At 38.6% G+C, this 16,898-nt stretch overlaps 1 protein-coding gene across 1 annotated transcript; it reads left to right on the plus strand.

The window, feature by feature from the left end:
- Positions 1–584: 584 nt before the first annotated feature.
- On the plus strand, positions 585–16,596 carry LOC117793829 (mucin-19). Its single transcript, XM_034634253.1, has 6 exons — positions 585–666; positions 2,428–2,743; positions 3,956–7,143; positions 10,122–10,295; positions 11,647–11,968; positions 16,092–16,596. Exons 2-6 carry the CDS (start codon positions 2,449–2,451, stop codon positions 16,409–16,411), a joined length of 4,299 nt encoding a protein of 1,432 aa, XP_034490144.1. The 5' UTR covers positions 585–666; positions 2,428–2,448; the 3' UTR covers positions 16,412–16,596.
- Positions 16,597–16,898: the final 302 nt, after the last annotated feature.

The following is a 16,898-nucleotide window of genomic DNA, read 5'->3' on the forward strand; positions in this document are numbered from 1 at the left end:
CCAATTTGAGTTAACATGCTGTTAAATAACAGGAAATTTTAGCAGAAAGCGCCCTCTGTGTAATTTAAAATCATGCAACCAAAAAAATTTAATAAAAATCTAATTAATTCGAAATTGGATAAAATTAAAGCAAACATTTTAATGAAGGTTTGAAGTTCGTTCACCCTCGGGGAGAAAAGTTACAAAGTTAAATAAAAAAAAAAAAACATATAAAAAAATAGACAAAATTTTAACAAAAACTCTTCAAAAATTTAAAAAATTAAAGCTGCAAATTACGAAAATTTAAATAAATAAAAGGTACATTTATTCTGTGTATCTTCTTTCTGAGATTTACATATTTCTTTGGGTAAAAAAAATCGAGCCAGATCGGAAAATTTCACTGGGTGGCAGCCTTCGGTGTGTTGGAACACACACACTCTGACAGCATTTGTCATCTGTGTGTGCAAACAACTCGTACAACAAACACAACAAATATTCTGCGGCAGCAGCAGTTCAATTAATAAGTACTAAAAAACGAAACGTCCGCTTCGGCTGCAGTGTAAAAGAAAGTGCGCGTATATAAATGCAAATTTTTGACAAACTTATTGTTAATAATATCAATGCAGACAACTAAGACATATGTGCAACTATAAAAGCTAAATCCCACCGCTTGAATTGGATCCAAAAGTAAGAAACTTTACATTCAAACAAAATGTTTATGTTTTTGGCGTTGAGTGTATGTGTGTATGTTTTTTTTTTTGTGCGTAAATAAACAGAAGACGCTCCCGGCTCTTGATTAGGATTCCAAAAATTCAAAGCCGCCAAACCCAAGAAAAAAAATAATTAAAATGAAAAAATGGGTTGCCAATTATTTACCGTTTCCCCCCAACCGCAATAACAACATTAATGTGCGGCTTTTGTTTTTGTTTTACACACTTTCCCAACTTTGTCAGACTTGGCTGCGTTTTCATACATTTGCATATTTATTAACCATTCTGTGTGTATTTTTTTTTTATATTTATGTGTATGTGTGTGTGGCTTAAAAGTTCTTGCAGCTTGTAAAAATCGATAATGTGCACAGCGCAGCAGCAGCGGCGCAGCGTCGACGCTTGTTTATTTTATGCTTCGTCTGCAATTTGCAGCCCTTTCTCCTCTTTGCTCTGCAACCCTGCATGACCGCACTGAGATACATTCACACACACACACAAGCACGCAATATGAAAACTATGATTTAAGCTGAGCTCTCAAATTGACACTCTCTCTGTGTATTGGCATCTCGCTCGCACTTTTGAATAGCTGCATCCTCGATCATTGACTGATGATAGTGCGAAAAAAAAATGCGTTGAAAACAAAACGAATGAACGAAATGAAACGAAATGAAATGAAAAGTAATTCACTTGCATTTTTATATCTACATATTTAGCACATTCTTATGTTTCTGCTTTTGCTTCCTCTTCTTTGTCACAATGTGCAAATATCGAGGTGGTTTTTATTGAAGAAGAAAACAGCACCAAAAACAACAACAGTTAATCCAATTAACAAAAATAAAAGATATAAAGAACAAGAACTGACTAGCCGACTTGTGTATGCTCTAGCAAAAAATCAGAGATCGCGAATATGATAAAAAAAAAAAAATCAAAAAAAATTAAAACACTTAGTTATACTATATTTTATCGAGAATTTTATTTTTAAATATTTGTTTTTAACATAATAATAATTAAATCAACTCATATTTTTTATCTAACAAAATTTTAAAATAAAAATTAAATTTAAATATTTCGTTGGAAATCATAATTGCTAATAATGTAGAAATTGGTTAACATTTCTGATATATAGTAATATGTTTTTGAATTTAAGATTTAAACTTAATTAAAAACAATTGTTTAGTAATTTATTGATTAAAATAAATATTTTTTTATTTTATTCAAAATTGAAGAATCTAATTTTGACGAAACAATTAAAAGAGAAGAAATTGGTGTACATTACTGATATATAGTATTATGTTTATGAAATTAAGATTTAAACTTTATTATTATTACGACATTTTTTTATACAGTTAAAAAAAAACAATTATTTAGTAATTTATTGATTAAAATAAATATTTTGTTAAATTTAAGAATCTAATTTTGTTGGAACAAATAAAAGAGAGTAATCATTGAAGGGTGTTAATAATGTAGGCCATAGAGTTTGAATTTAAATTTAAGAATTATGCCAAAAACTAGCCAGATGGAAAGTTGATGGGCATTTGAGGTAATGTTTCGTCTAGGCCCGCAATGTGGCACCTTTTTTTTGTATGGCGATGTCAGCAGTGCAAGCCAAAGCAACGCTTCAGTCTCATTGGTTGTGCGTTTGGGTCAAGACGTGCCTTTTTTTGGGTTTACAATTGGAGTGGACGTCTATCAGATAGTTAAAGCCATGCACTAAACACAAACATAATGCAATTTGCAGAGTCAGCGTCGTTAGCCAAAAATGTCTTCACTGGAGCAACAGCAACAGCAGAAGCGACCCTCGTTGCATTTTACTGCGGATTGCGGAGTTGGAGCTGGAGCTGGAACAGGAACTGGAACAGCTGAGACGACCATGTCAGGATGCTCACCGGCAACGACACCATTGGGCAGCGGTGCTGGATTCCTGCCGGACATGCCCCAGTGGAAGAAGGATTTGATACAACGACGCAAGACAAATGTGGCACGTACAAATGCAGCCGCCAACTCACCAACGTCCACAGCTGATGGCAGTTGCATGGCTTTCACTGAACCTGCAGGTGAGTTTACCCTTATTTTGTTAATGCCACTTGTTTCTGGGTTCTACTCTTTTTTGATTTATTCAATATAATTTCCTTAGTTTGTATACCAAATTTAAGCAGAATATAAGCTGTAGTTTCCGAGTTACAGAGTTTTTGTGTGCAAAATATAACTTATAATCTATTGACAATACTTCACACAATCTGCATTCCAAATTTCAACAGAAATGATGGTGTACTTTACAAGTTATTTGCTTGAACCACACTTTATATTTATTTATATATTTTCTAATAAGCCAAATTTAAGTGGAAATCGATGTAAATTAATTTCCTTAACATTGCATATCAATTTAAAGCGGAATAGAAGCTATACTTTTCAAGGTTAATTGCTGGAGCCATATTTGAACCAGTTCATTATTTTTTATTTATTTTTGATACAAAAATGAATAGAACTATGAGTATCCAATATCATTTTTCCGATTGAACCTAATCAATTTTGCTATCATAATTAAACGATTTTTCAATTGTTAGTATCGATCGCTTTTGAACCGGTTCACAGGTATTTCATACGTTCTCGCTCTTAAACCCAATCACAAATATTTTTCACAGTCTCCCTTTCGAGCCAGTTTACACAGACTTTTAACCGGTTCAGAGCAATTGATATCTTTGTGAACAAAAAAAAAAAACAAATCAACGATCGCTTCATTAATCAACAAGGCAATACACCTGAGGTATGCCTATGAGTGTGTGTGTGTGTGTGGTGGTATCGATATCGATTCATGAAATCGCATATGTGCCGAGTTGAATAAGTTGCGAATGCAGCTGCTGCTGTTTAATTAGCCACGTTAATGTGAGCAATAATAAAAAAATAATAATAATTATTATCGACAGCTGTTTCGTTTACTGTTATTTCACCTGTCAGCCCAATACGCATGCATCTGTTATGCTATCGACTATCGATTACATGACACACACACACACACATGCACACACTCAGAGCAAGCAAAAACAGGGTTGTTTTTATTGCGTCGACTTTCTTATCAAAATCAAACCTTTATCAATTGATAATTAGTGGCCTGTGTTTAGACATGTCTATTATTACTCTCTCGTATTATTATTGACAAAATATTTCGTTGTTGACTGTTCAACATTTTACATTGTTTTTTTTTTGTGTGGTGTGGTTTAGTCATCATAATTTTTTTGTGCGTTTCTTTTGCAACTTCTTCTTCGCAGACTCAGGTGCGACTGACGCTAATGCAACTGCAACAACAATAATAACTAGTCAACAACAACAACAACAAGAGCAACAACAATTACTAAAACGAAATCTAAGCCAAACAGCAACAGCAACAACAACATTAAAGACTTCTATAGCAGCAGAGGAAAAGTCTGAGAAATGTTTTATTGGAGCTGGAGGTCATCATACGCTTCCAGCAGTAGCAGCATCATCAGCATCAGCCCAAAGTACACAACAACAACAACAAGGTAAAGACTTCACCACGGTCTTTTCAACAGAAACGTCAGCGTCAGCAGCAACAGCAGCAGCCGCAGCACCACCACCAATACCAAAGCAGCGATCAAGTTTATTTAATACAAGAAGTCAATCAACTGGCAAGGAGCAAGAGATTCTAAATTTGGATACCAGAGAGCGAGAGCGCGCTGCGTTCGGAGAGCGTGACGTTGAGGTGAATAACATGTTGAATAGCAGCCATAATCGTAAATGCTCTCGCGCCAGTGGTGAAGTTGAAACTGGCACAGCGACAACTGGAGCATTAACAGTGCTAGGCAACAAAAACAATACCAACAACACCACCACCACAGAGAGTGGTAGCAGCGGCAGCGGAGCAAATGTGAAACAAACAGCGACATCGTCGTCGTCAGCAAATCAGTTGCAAACGAAATGCAAACCTGGGCAGAGCGTCGGTGCTGAAGCAGCAGCGAACAACTCAACGGCAGCGATCAACTCAACGCCAATAACAACAAATTTCAACCATAATAATATAACGCCAATTACAACAGCAACAAATATTGATAATAAAAATTGTAAATCGAAAATATCTGATAAATTGCAGAGCAACAAGTTTATACAAAATCAGCAGCAACAACAACAACAGTTGGCCGCGTCGCCCACAAAAGTAGCGGTAAAAACTACAATGGTCGCCATGCAAGAAATGAAAAAGACAACAACACAAAATGGCCAACAACGTCATCATCATCACCTCAATCATCATCATCATCATAATGTGAAGCAGAATGCTGAAGCAACAGACGTTGATGTCGGCGTCGACGTTGGCGTCGCTGCCTTGCAGACGGCTGAGAGCGAGGATTTAAGCTATGGACCCGGCATCGTATCCAAACTGCGCTGCCGCTACCTCAGTCTGGCGCTGCGCTGCGAGACGCGTCAGCAGAGCCAGCAGCAGCGACTGCAGCGTTCGACCAGTCTCAATACGCTGCTCGATCGCAACGATGAGGATGATGAGGATTTGCATAATGCTGTTGTTGTCACAACACCAACAACACCAACATCAACAACACCCACAGCAGCTGTTGCTGCCGCTGTCACTGCTGGCGCCGCTGTCAGCAGCCGCAGCGCTGCGCCGCCGCCCATTTTGGGCGTAAAACCAACAACAATTGCAAGTGGCTATATTAAAAGTGTCAGCGTTGTGCAACAGCAGCAACAGCAACAACGACAGAAGCAGACGCAGTCGCAGCAGCAGCAATTGCAGTCGACGTCGCAGTCACAGCAGTCGGTTAACGGTACACGCTCGCGTCACTTTAAGCGCGGCAACGAGGTGATGAAGCGTGCGCGCTCCGTCGAAGCGCTGCTCTGCGAGAAGTCACCTTGGAACACGCAACGTGCCAGCTATCAAGCAACAACAGCAACTATTACCAATACTAATGCTAATGCTGCAAGCAGCGCTGCCACTGCCGCTGCCTCTGTCACCATTGAGGATAAGATACACAATGCCCGCGAGCGTCTGCACAGCGGCACCGATGCTGCTCCCCCCAAGCGTCTCACCAGCATCATCGACGATACGGAGCGTCCGCCGCCGGATTTGGTTAAGCAGACGCTGAAAATGTTTGAAGCCAGCGCCAATCGACGACCGCGCACGGCGCAGCGCAGCAACGGCGTCGGCGGCGTCGCGAGCAAAGTTGCCAGCTATAAATCGATAATTGCAGAGCAGAAGCCAATCAGCAACAAAGTGGGTGGCGGAGGAGCAGTAACAGGAGGAGCAACAGGTGGAGCAGCGGGAGGATTAACAGGAGGAGCAGCAGCAGCAGCAGGATTAACAGTGCAAGGTGCAGCGTTCGCTGCCTCAACGCCGCTCTGCAAGCAGCATACGCCGGCGTCGGTAGCGGCATTTGGCAATGTTGTACCCGATATTATACCCAGACAATTGGATACATTTGAATCGCCGGTTTCGACGCTCAGCAAAATGCTGGGACGCATGCAGCTGGAGACGGCAGCGGCGCCAGCAGCGCAGTCCGAAGTGGGTGGCGTTGGGAATGGAAATGAGGGTGGGGGTGGAGTGGAGCGCTTAGTCAGCGATAAACGATCGCAGGCAGCAGACGACGACGAACGCGACGTTGAGAACGACAACGACGACGACGAAGACAACAACGAAGTGAACGATGATGACGTCGACGTCGTCGCTGCCGATGACAACAACGATGAAGGCGACGGCGACGATGTTTGCAATGGCGATAAAATGGGCGCGGCAGGCGATAAGTTAACGCAAGCAGCGCTGCCAGCAGCGGATGAGGCAACGCCGACAGCGACAACGGCAGCAGCAGGAATAAACGTACAACGTTCATTCGCGGCTGCTTTGCAAGAGAATGCGCACGTTGTCTCGAGTATTAATAACAAAATTAACAAAAAGCCAAACAACGATAGCGTATTAACAACATCGACAACAACAAAACAAATTGGTGTCATACGACCGCTATTGAATCAGGCAGCTGGTTCCGGTTCGAGTTGCGGTTCTGGTTCCGGCTCTGGAATACCATTAACAAGTCGCGAAATTGAAAAGAATCGCATTAATGAAATGAAAAAATCAACAGCCCTGGCCGCCGATGCAGCCCTGGCCGCTGCCGTTGCCGCCGCCGCAGCTGCTGAGAGCAGCACTAGTCTGGACACCGTGATAAACACACACAGCAAGGATGCAAGTGAAACGGATGCTGGCGCTGCTTCCGTCTCTGCCGCTGCCGGCATCTCACCAATCTGGCCACACTTGCGTAAGCGTCGACAGCCAACAACAACATCAACAGCGGGTGGCAACGCGACAATTGGCGGCAATTCAATTGGCAATGCGGACAACAACACCTCCATGGTGTTTAATTTCTCCAAGAGCACCAAGGAGGTGCCCGATTATATTGAAAGCGATGTTGTGATCTACAGAAGGAAGCGGGAGCTGCCAAAGGTGAGTTTCCAAATTTCACCTCACCCCTTGTGACCAGCTGTTTGCTGTTTGTATGTACATATGTGTGTGTATGTTTGTGCATGGCTTTAGTTTCTTATCAGACAGCAAACACAACTCCCCTCCCACCACACTCTGACTACGTCAATACATATGTATATACATACATATATTCACCACTGCTGCGCTATGCACGGAATGTGGCGCCGTTGCGCATTATTCATGCTTATTTTCATTATGAATTATTATATGTATTTTCTTAATCTTTGCAAGCCCCCCTTAAACACACACAAACACACACACGCATACACATACAGTACTAGGGCTACAAATACACACATTTTGTTGTTGCCATTTATAAACAAATAGGAAACAAAGCGCCCACCAACAGAGAGAGCGCAAGTAAAACAGAGATTCAGAGAGAGAGAGAGAGAGAGCGGCAAAGCGCGTTTTTGGAAAGTTTAATAAAAGCAACAAAAATGTTAAGAATGTCAAACATACAAATGTACATTTGTTTGTACACTTTGTTTTTCCCATGGTCGTTATGATCGTTTCAAGGCAGATGCTTCACTTAATCAATCACTTTAATTAGTTAGTCAATAATAATAATAATCGCCATGTTTTTTGTAGAGAAATGTGGAAAGAGCAGCTGTGAAATTCAATTCCTTTTATGCGCTCGCTTTATTCGTGATGCGCTCTCTCACTCATTCACAATGCTTTCCGCGTGACCTTCTAAATGAGTGAGAGTGTAAGTGTAACCATATATGTATGTGCATGCTTGTGTGTGTTTAAATTGCATGCTCTGTTTGAGAGCATCTTTAAAAAGATGGCAACAAAGCAGCGTCGATGAATCGATCAATGCAATTTATGCAAATATAAGCTGATTCATTATTGATTGTATGCCTACAAATATTCACACATGCATACGCATTAATTGAGACATGTGTATGTACATATATAAAGTACATATTCCAGTTGCTTTGTTTAATATTAAAATATGTTGCTGGATTTTGCGATTGGGAAATTCCTCTTTCACTGTTCCTGCGTTCTCTCCTGCGATTGCATTGCAAAAACCAGTTCTTATGTACAAACCTCTCACTCACACATGTAAACATAATGCACATACATACATACATCATACATATGAGAGTATGTATGTCTACCATATTACGATATTTCTTCGTTGTTCTTTGCCTCATGCTGCTGCTGTTATATGAAGACATACAATGCATACATTTGTATGTGTGTACATACAGTCATGGACAAAAGTATTGACAATTTGATATCTCGAGTAAATGCCGATTTAGCTGTATATGTGACGCATATAATTTACTGATAATTTCACATCAAATTAAATTATTGTGTTTATAGATGAATTTAAATACAATATACACATATTTTTTTTTTTATTAATTACAAGACTTAATTCTCGAGAAAGGCTTAAAAAGCTCTCGATATTGACAGTCTTTATTCAATATATTTATTCATTTTAAAATCGTTACAGTTAAATCGATTAAATGAGAAATTTTGACTCGAAATTTATTGCATTCAATGCCAAATTGATTCAAAAGTTGTAATAAATTAAGGGTCATATTTAATAAAGTTTACTTTTTAACGTATTTGTAACCAATAATCTATAGTTTGTATATTCGGATGTTGGCTAGATATAGTATCAAAGAATATATTTAAATAATGAATTATTAACGTTTTCAAATTGTTGTCTACATTTTTAACTTTCTTGTCGACAGACGTACAACTGCCAATACTTTTGTTCATGACTGTATGTATGTACATATGTATATATCTGGTATATACATAAACACTTACCTACATATTTATGTACATAGGCTGAAGGCAGACAAAGATATTCTGACTGTCGTGGTGTGTGTGTGTGTAAGTACTGGAGCTGGTGGTGAAAAGTGGTGAGGTTGCTTGCGGTGTTTGGGGAGGTGGGGAGCATTGGGTGCACAGCTGTTTAAACGCAACCATGTTGAATAAAGACGCTGCGCTGTCGCCGCATTACTCTTGGTAAACTCACCTTGGGTCTCACCACTCTCTTTCTCCCTTTCATTCGTTCTTGGCTTGCGTGCAAAAAGCTAACAAGCGTGCGCGCACGCTCTCTGTCAGTCGCTCAGTCTACAGTAGCTCCCAGCTTATTGTGACCCATTGCTCGTAAATGTACATTAACTTTATTTAAATGAGTTTTATTTTCAATCGGCAGTTGATGTCAACAACATGTAAATGCAAATTTGTTTTGTTAATTGCAACTTTTATATCAAATTAAAAAAAAAAGTTGTATTTAGTAAATTGTATATTAAATAAAATTATTATTCTATAACTTTTATTTTAAGTTAATTCTAAAATTAAAATTTTAACTTTTAACAGTTGCAATTCCTTTTGTTAACTTGAGCAAAACAATTAAATGTTATTTAAATGTATAATAAGGCCATATAAACAAAACATTGGCAAAAATGTTGTAGTGGGTCAATTATGCTGGGAGTGACTGTATGTGGCTGTTTATTGGCCACAGACGCTGGAAAACCCGTTTTGTGCTTTTTTTATGTTTATTTATTTGTTTTTTTTTTTTTTCTTGTTTTGCCGCTCTGCGGCACTGAACTCAATTTTGTCAATTCTTTTTTGATGTACAATTCTGGTCGGTCGCTGTTGCCTTGTGTTGTTGTTGTTCTTGTTCTTGTTGTGGTCTCTTTTTTTGTGTTTTTTTGTTGTTGTTATCTTTGAGTGAACTTTATTATCTGTTGTTGGTACATACTATATGCCGTTCATTAGGTTCTGTGTCTGACATGGCGAGAAATGGGACAGCTGTGATTCAGAGCGACCTCTTTATATGTACCTCTCTCTCTCACACTCTTTCACTCTCTCTTTTGCTCTGAGAGTTGATCGATGTGCTTTGTGTTTTCACTTATCCCGTTTAATCTTTATGTTTATCCATATTTCCCCTTTTTTTTTGTTTTTTGTTGCAGCCAAATGAGCCTGGCTTCGTGTTGCTGGGCGATTTATCGGTGGAGACATCGACAGACACCGATTACGATGACTACTCCATGTGTCCGCCATCACCATGCGATGTGGAATTCGAGAATGCGAATATTGTGATCGATGGCAAGTCCAGCATTCGACAAAAAGCCAAAGATTCATCGGTGAGTACCAATTACACATACACACAAACAAACATACATATGCCTATATGTATGTACATTCATTCATTATGCGGAAATGAATCAGGAAATGCATCTGGACTGACCTCAATAAATAACTAAAAACAGTAAACAGAAAACAGATGACTAACTAACATTTCATTTCGGGAACACTTATGTCGCATATCATCATTATATAGTATCGTATAGTATTGTATATAGTATAAGGTCGTGACTAATGCCCACACTCTTGTTATGGGCTGTACAAAAATACTTTTGTAGATAGTGTAGGTTCTTTTTTTTTTTTTCGGTATTTTCATTTTTATTCCATTCTTTATTTTGTTTGCAAAGGATAAGATAAGATTAGTTTGTTGTATGAGTAGACTACCAATTGGTTGACCGTCTTACGGTCGGTGACTTTAGGCAATCAAAGAATTTCTATGTGGCATTATTGTAATGAAATTCGAAATTGTTTCTTATCAATAGATACCAGAAATTATGCTTGACCGAACCGACCCATAACGATAACGATAATAGTGGGTATCCAGCATAGTTTTAAAGGGTATATCTACTTTTAAGAGAAATGTGACCCATATTTCACTTTCATTTGTTTCTTTTGACATTTTAATCGCTGGCAACATAAGCAAAAAAGTTCAAAATGTTGCCAAATAATTAACAGTAATTATATTGTGTCTCTTTTGAAGTTTTTTTTTTTTTTTTTTGTCACATTTTTTGCGCTTGTTTTTTGTGCAATTAAGGGCAAAAATAATCAGAAGAAAAACTTAGTTTGAGCCACTTTCATTTCATTTAGCTTTTGTTTATCTTCTTTCGATAAACGTTCTTTACAGATTAAAGCATGTTAACATGTTGTTAAGCTGTTAACATAACGTAACTGATATGTTATTTAGCAGAAGATATGTATAGCATATTAATAAACATTTGTATGCCTGTTATATCAATAAGCAATTGTATGCCAACAAATTCAACAATATTCGATAAATCTTACGCTGCAGGGTATTTAATTAGTCAATCAGTTAGTTAGTTGCTGTATTTAAGTTCGTATTTGGGTATTGTGTTATTTTTTTTTATTGTCATTTCCTTGTGCGTTATCATTACTTATTTATTTATTCAGTCGCTGCTATTTATCAAAATGCATTATAAGTGGCTTATGTGGGGTTTCTACTCAACACTTTGGACCGTGAGGGAAGGGAGTGTGTGTGTGTGTGTGTGTGGTGGTGGAGAGGGGAGGGGGTAAGCCTTGGGTGCGTTTCATCAATTTGACTGATATGAACAGGTTTTTCTATTTGATTGGTTTTCATGTGTTTCTAATAATGTTCCGTTGTTGTTTCCACAGTTCCGCGTACAGTTCAACGATACGTTAACGTCCACGTTTGAATATCCCTCCGAGGCATCGCAGATCATTGACGACCCACCGTATGCCGATCCTTATGGCAATGTTAATAAACATCATCAGTTGCTCTACGAGGAGCAATTGATATTGCAACATCATCAGCAACAACAACAGCAGCAGCAACATCATCATGTGACTGTTGATGAGATAATTGAGCTTCCAACATCCACAATGTCCTCGTCGACGTCGACATCGACGTCAGCGTCGGCAGCGACGTCGCATAAAACGTCAGCGACCAGTGCAATGCTGGGGAATTTACCACTAGGTAAGTGACAATACAATCATACACACACACATACATACAAACAAATGCGTATGTGTGTGTGTCTTTTAAGAGCATGGCTTAAATGTGCGCTCTTTGCCTGTCGTCTGCCCGTCACACACACTCTCTCTCTCACTCTCTCTCACTTTACTCTATCACACACACACACACTCTATCTCTCTCTGTGTCTCTCTTTCCATATATCGATATTCCTTATCTCTGTTTCTGTTCTATGTCTCTCCAAAAACTATTCGTAGTTATGCTGTGCTCTTGAGTTTTATCCTCATTGTAATCGTTTAACAAATTTGTCGGGGGCTTTTTTTTTTTTAGTCATGCAACAACATTAACACAAATTCACCACACACAAACACACACTCAACATCCTGTTATTACACTCACGCTCTCATATCAATTAGCATTTGCATGCGTGCCAAACAGATTCAATCTTGGTGAAATTACTATAAGGTGACATATTCCAACTAAATTCACCATGCCCAACAACAACGAAGGTGAAATTTTATAGTTGGCATACCAAATATAATTTTGTCATGACATCAATGTCAAAATAAAGAAATCGATATGGGAACAACCGTGGGAATAAGTCACCTTGTTAGTAAATTTACCTTGTTAATAACTCACCACACAAACACTCGCATATCAATCAGCATTTGCATGCCTGCTGAACATCGTTGCCAATAATATTTTGTAATTTCCTCTTTCACTACAAAGTTGATTTGCATTTTGATGACCGTCAATAAATATATATTTTCAATTATTAAACAACTTTCATTTTGAATAATGAAAGAAAATGCGTTAAAGCTAAAATTTACATTGAAATATAGGAAGAAAAAATATACTTTGTAGTAAAAAGAGTGTAAAAAAGAAATAAACACACTCAGACATCCTTAGATTACACGCTCTCGATATCAATTAGCATTTGTATGCCAATTGAAGAGTGTTGCCAAGCAAATGCAACAACAACAAACTATACTACACTCTCACTCACTTAGCATCCCTGTTCATATCAATTAGCAATTTGCATGCCTGCTGGACAGCGTTGCCAGACAGTTAACAACCACAAACAAGCAAACAAACAACAAAAATCTCTGCACTTTACAGAAAAGGCCACTGTTACAGTTAACATAGCGATTAAGCACAGCGCCCACAATGTTGATGTCGCTGCCACAGACTCTGCCACAGCCTCTGCTTCTGCCAGAGCCTCTGCCTCTGCCTCTGCTTCGGTTATTGTGAGAGTTGCAACCATGACTAGGGACAGGTTAAGTGCCAGGGCTGCAAGTCATTGCAACGACAGCAGCTGCTGTTGTTGGCCAAAGTTGCAACAGTCGTGGCAAGTGTTGTTGCCACACGGCAGGCAATTGTTTCAAAGCTTTCGCAAATTAATGCAGCTCATCAGGTGGGTGCAAGCTCAAGCAGCCAGCTCCCTCTAAACCGCAAAAGTCAAACTCTATATATACTATATATATATATTATAATAAATATATGCTATCTATAGACCGTTCCGCTCTCCCCTTTTGCCCCTTTGCCCCTTTGCACATACAGTCCACACAATACAATCCACAAGCCACAAATGAGGGTGATTTCTTTTTATTTTCTGCATATAAAAAGCAAATCACGCGTATATTTTACAGATTACCCAAGTTTAGGGAGGGGTATTATGTTGCAACAAGCGCAACAGCTGCCACACAAGCAACATCAACAACAACAACAGCAACAGCAACAACCAGAGATCAAGCAGGAGGCAGGATCAAGAAACCTGCAACGTCGCCGTAGAGCATCGGTTCTATTAAAGCCACAATATGCCTGCTTTCTGCAAAATGATGCAGTGCAGCAACCAAAGCAACTGCAACTGCAACTGCCACGCAAAACTGCCTCCTTTTCCTGCTCGACGCTGCAGCAGAGTAAATATCCTACAACCACAACTATCACAAAAACAGCAACAACAACAACAGCAAGTGCTACAGGAGTGTTGGCTAACAGTAACAGAGGCAACAGTTCATCCCATTCCTCCAGCTACGCCAGCAGCTCGTTGAGTCCACGTCGCGCCAGTTTGCCTATAACCAACCTCAAGTTGTCGTCCTTCTCTTCCTCTTCCACTTTCTCCTCCTCGTCGCTATCGCTACCAAATGCCTCCACAGCATTGCTGCAAGCACGCATTCCAGGCAACACGCTCTACTATGTGTGATCCTTCGCCTCGTCTCGTCTCGTCACGTCACGGAACCGCTTCACAAAACTCAACAACAAAGCTGCTTAATACTCGTTACTCCGAGCACCTCCCGTCTAATCTATGTCAACGAAACGTAGGCAAAAAAAACAATAGATTTTTGTTAAATGTATACATCCTCTCCTCCATAAGCAACGCGTGAGCTACTCGTTACTTTAAACACGCTATGGTACTGGCCCCAATTACCCCTCGTTACTCGCTACTCGTTAATCGCTTTAGTACTGGCCCTAACTGTTCCCTTAAGTTCTCGTTATTCGCTGTGGTTCTGGCCCCTATTACCCCCATCTCGTTACTCGTTATGGTATTGGTTCTAACTACCTCAATCGTGGGTTCTAGTTGCTCGTAAATTGCTGGCCCTACAAATCGCAATGAGCTCTTAATACTCACTACTCGTTACTTTATATTCGCTATTAGGCTGTAATGGCCCAAATTGTTATTCGCTACTTTGTACTCGCTATGGTATTGGCAATTATTGATAATTACAGCGATCAAATGTTCTCTTTACTCGTTACCCGATATTTTGTTTGCTACTCATAATAGTGTTTTGCCCCCAAATCAAAGTGCTCCTTACTCGTTATGGACCTGGGACCCAGCTACCCCATGAGTTCTCGTTACTTTATACTCGCTATGGTATTGCCATTAATTATCCCAATCAAGAATTCGCGCTATTTGTTAACACTAACTAACCTAAATCATGATTTATTGTAACTCGCTAATTGTTACTCGTTACCCGTTACACTCATACAGGGTGCACATTTGTTTCCAAATGCGTTGGCTCTGCTTGTAAAACTGATATTGACATCAAATCAAAAGCAGTAAAACTTATACACACACACACACACAGACATCTAAAACATAAACCAAGCTTTTTCCCCATCTATGTCAATAGTTGTAATGTTTTGTGTACATAAAAGCTTCTCGTCGGTGTGGCTGTTAATACTTGGAACGATCTGGCAGCACTGTATGCTCATTAAGTTGGCTGCGCTTGTCGTTTAACACAAATATGAAAACGAATTGAATGACGAAACTGTAATTGTAGCTGCATCTTGATTTGTATCTGTATCTGTGTCTGTAATTTTATCTGTATCTTTGTCTTTGTCTGTATCTTTAGCTGTAGTTGTAGTTGTAGCTGTAAAATAGCTGACTCTCTTCTTTTAATACTCTCATTCTTCTCACATATATATATATAAATTCTCGTTATATACTACATATTTATACTAAATGCGACTTTTCATTTTATCTTTTGTATTTTTCTCGTTCTCGTTTCTCAACAAAAAAAAAAAACTCTTTTGTTCTCTCTCTCTTTATTTTGTGTTTTACTAATTTCTTTTGCAGATATTATTTAAATCTAAATAACAGACAACTAAGCAAATACTTTTGAAAATAATATCTATATAAACACCTATAACCCATAATAATTTGTAATGAATTAATAAATGTATAACGACAAATCGAAACAAGAACGAAAAAAAAAAATCTATATGAAAATTTGTAAAAAGAACAAAAAAAAAAGATGAAGAACAGAAAATAACAATAGTGACAAACAACCAGCCAATCAATCAGCCAATCAATCAACACCAATCTAAACAAACTATGCACCGCTGCTGAGCTTCTGGTGATGGTTAGCAAATCCAATCCAAAAAAAACCAACCAAAACCAAACCAAAACTAATCGCCAATTCATATTAACTTCTTAAGGTAACTAACCCCCAATTAGTAGAATCATTATTCAAATTTCAATTTCTCAAATTTCTCAATTTTGTTGCACATTAACCAACACTGTTCAGTTGTGTGCCTAACTAAATTCTTGTACTAACCAAAATTCGAAATTGAAACAATGTTTTTAAAATGTAATTCATCTAATTCACTCAAATTCGAATTGCAGGCTCAACGGCTCTGGGTTTTTATACGCCCGTCAAGGCCTCCCCCATGGACAGTCTCTTCCAGCTGGGCGTTACCCGGTACACGCCGCCCGAAAGCGCAACCGGAAACGGAAGCAGCAATGGCAGTCCAGCAACAACAGCTGCAACATCCAACGGTGGCGCCTCCTTTAATGGCAATGGCAACGGCAGCATTGTCGGCATAGGCGAAGGACTCATCAAGGGAGAGAGTAATGATGCAGTGGGTGTCCAAGAGGAGGATTACCATCTGTCATCGGGGATTGTCTACAGCGAGGGTACCCAAAAAACCGATTTATTGTACTGAATGGAACTCACAACTCAATTCCCTCCTCCTTCTCCTCCTTCTACTCCATCACCATTCCCCCTGGTTATACATGATACTGATCTAAACGATTCATCTATATATGTATACATAAATATATTTATAGATATTATTTGTAAGTTGTAGGGCTAACAAAAAAAATACGATATGTGTACAACAGAAACATTTGCAAAACCTTTTTTTTTTTTTTGATATATATATAAAGATTTACATATTGCATATTATTATAATATACATAAATACTACTATATATTATTATTAATATTATTATTGTAATTGTATTTTGTGGCGAGTGCATTTGCATTTGTATTTCATATATATACAACAGTATCTACACTTTTTTTTTAGTACGTCTATACAATACTATATATTTAACAAATATACTTACTTATGATTGTGTACTTTAAAAGAGAAACAACAACAACAAAAACAAAAGTAAAGTAAAAATCTAATTGTAAACACCGAGGTT

The sequence above is a fragment of the Drosophila innubila genome, chromosome X, assembly GCF_004354385.1.
Source record: "Drosophila innubila isolate TH190305 chromosome X, UK_Dinn_1.0, whole genome shotgun sequence".
In the NCBI taxonomy this organism is placed as follows: Eukaryota; Metazoa; Arthropoda; class Insecta; order Diptera; family Drosophilidae; genus Drosophila; species Drosophila innubila.

Excerpts from the sequence above, each read along its gene's own strand:
- LOC117793829 (XM_034634253.1), top strand. The coding sequence starts at position 2,449 with ATGTCTTCACTGGAGCAACAGCAACAGCAGAAGCGACCCTCGTTGCAT. Across the intron at positions 10,296-11,646 it reads AAAAAGCCAAAGATTCATCG|TTCCGCGTACAGTTCAACGA; the intron begins GTGAGTACCAAT and ends TTGTTTCCACAG. Across the intron at positions 11,969-16,091 it reads GCTGGGGAATTTACCACTAG|GCTCAACGGCTCTGGGTTTT; the intron begins GTAAGTGACAAT and ends TTCGAATTGCAG.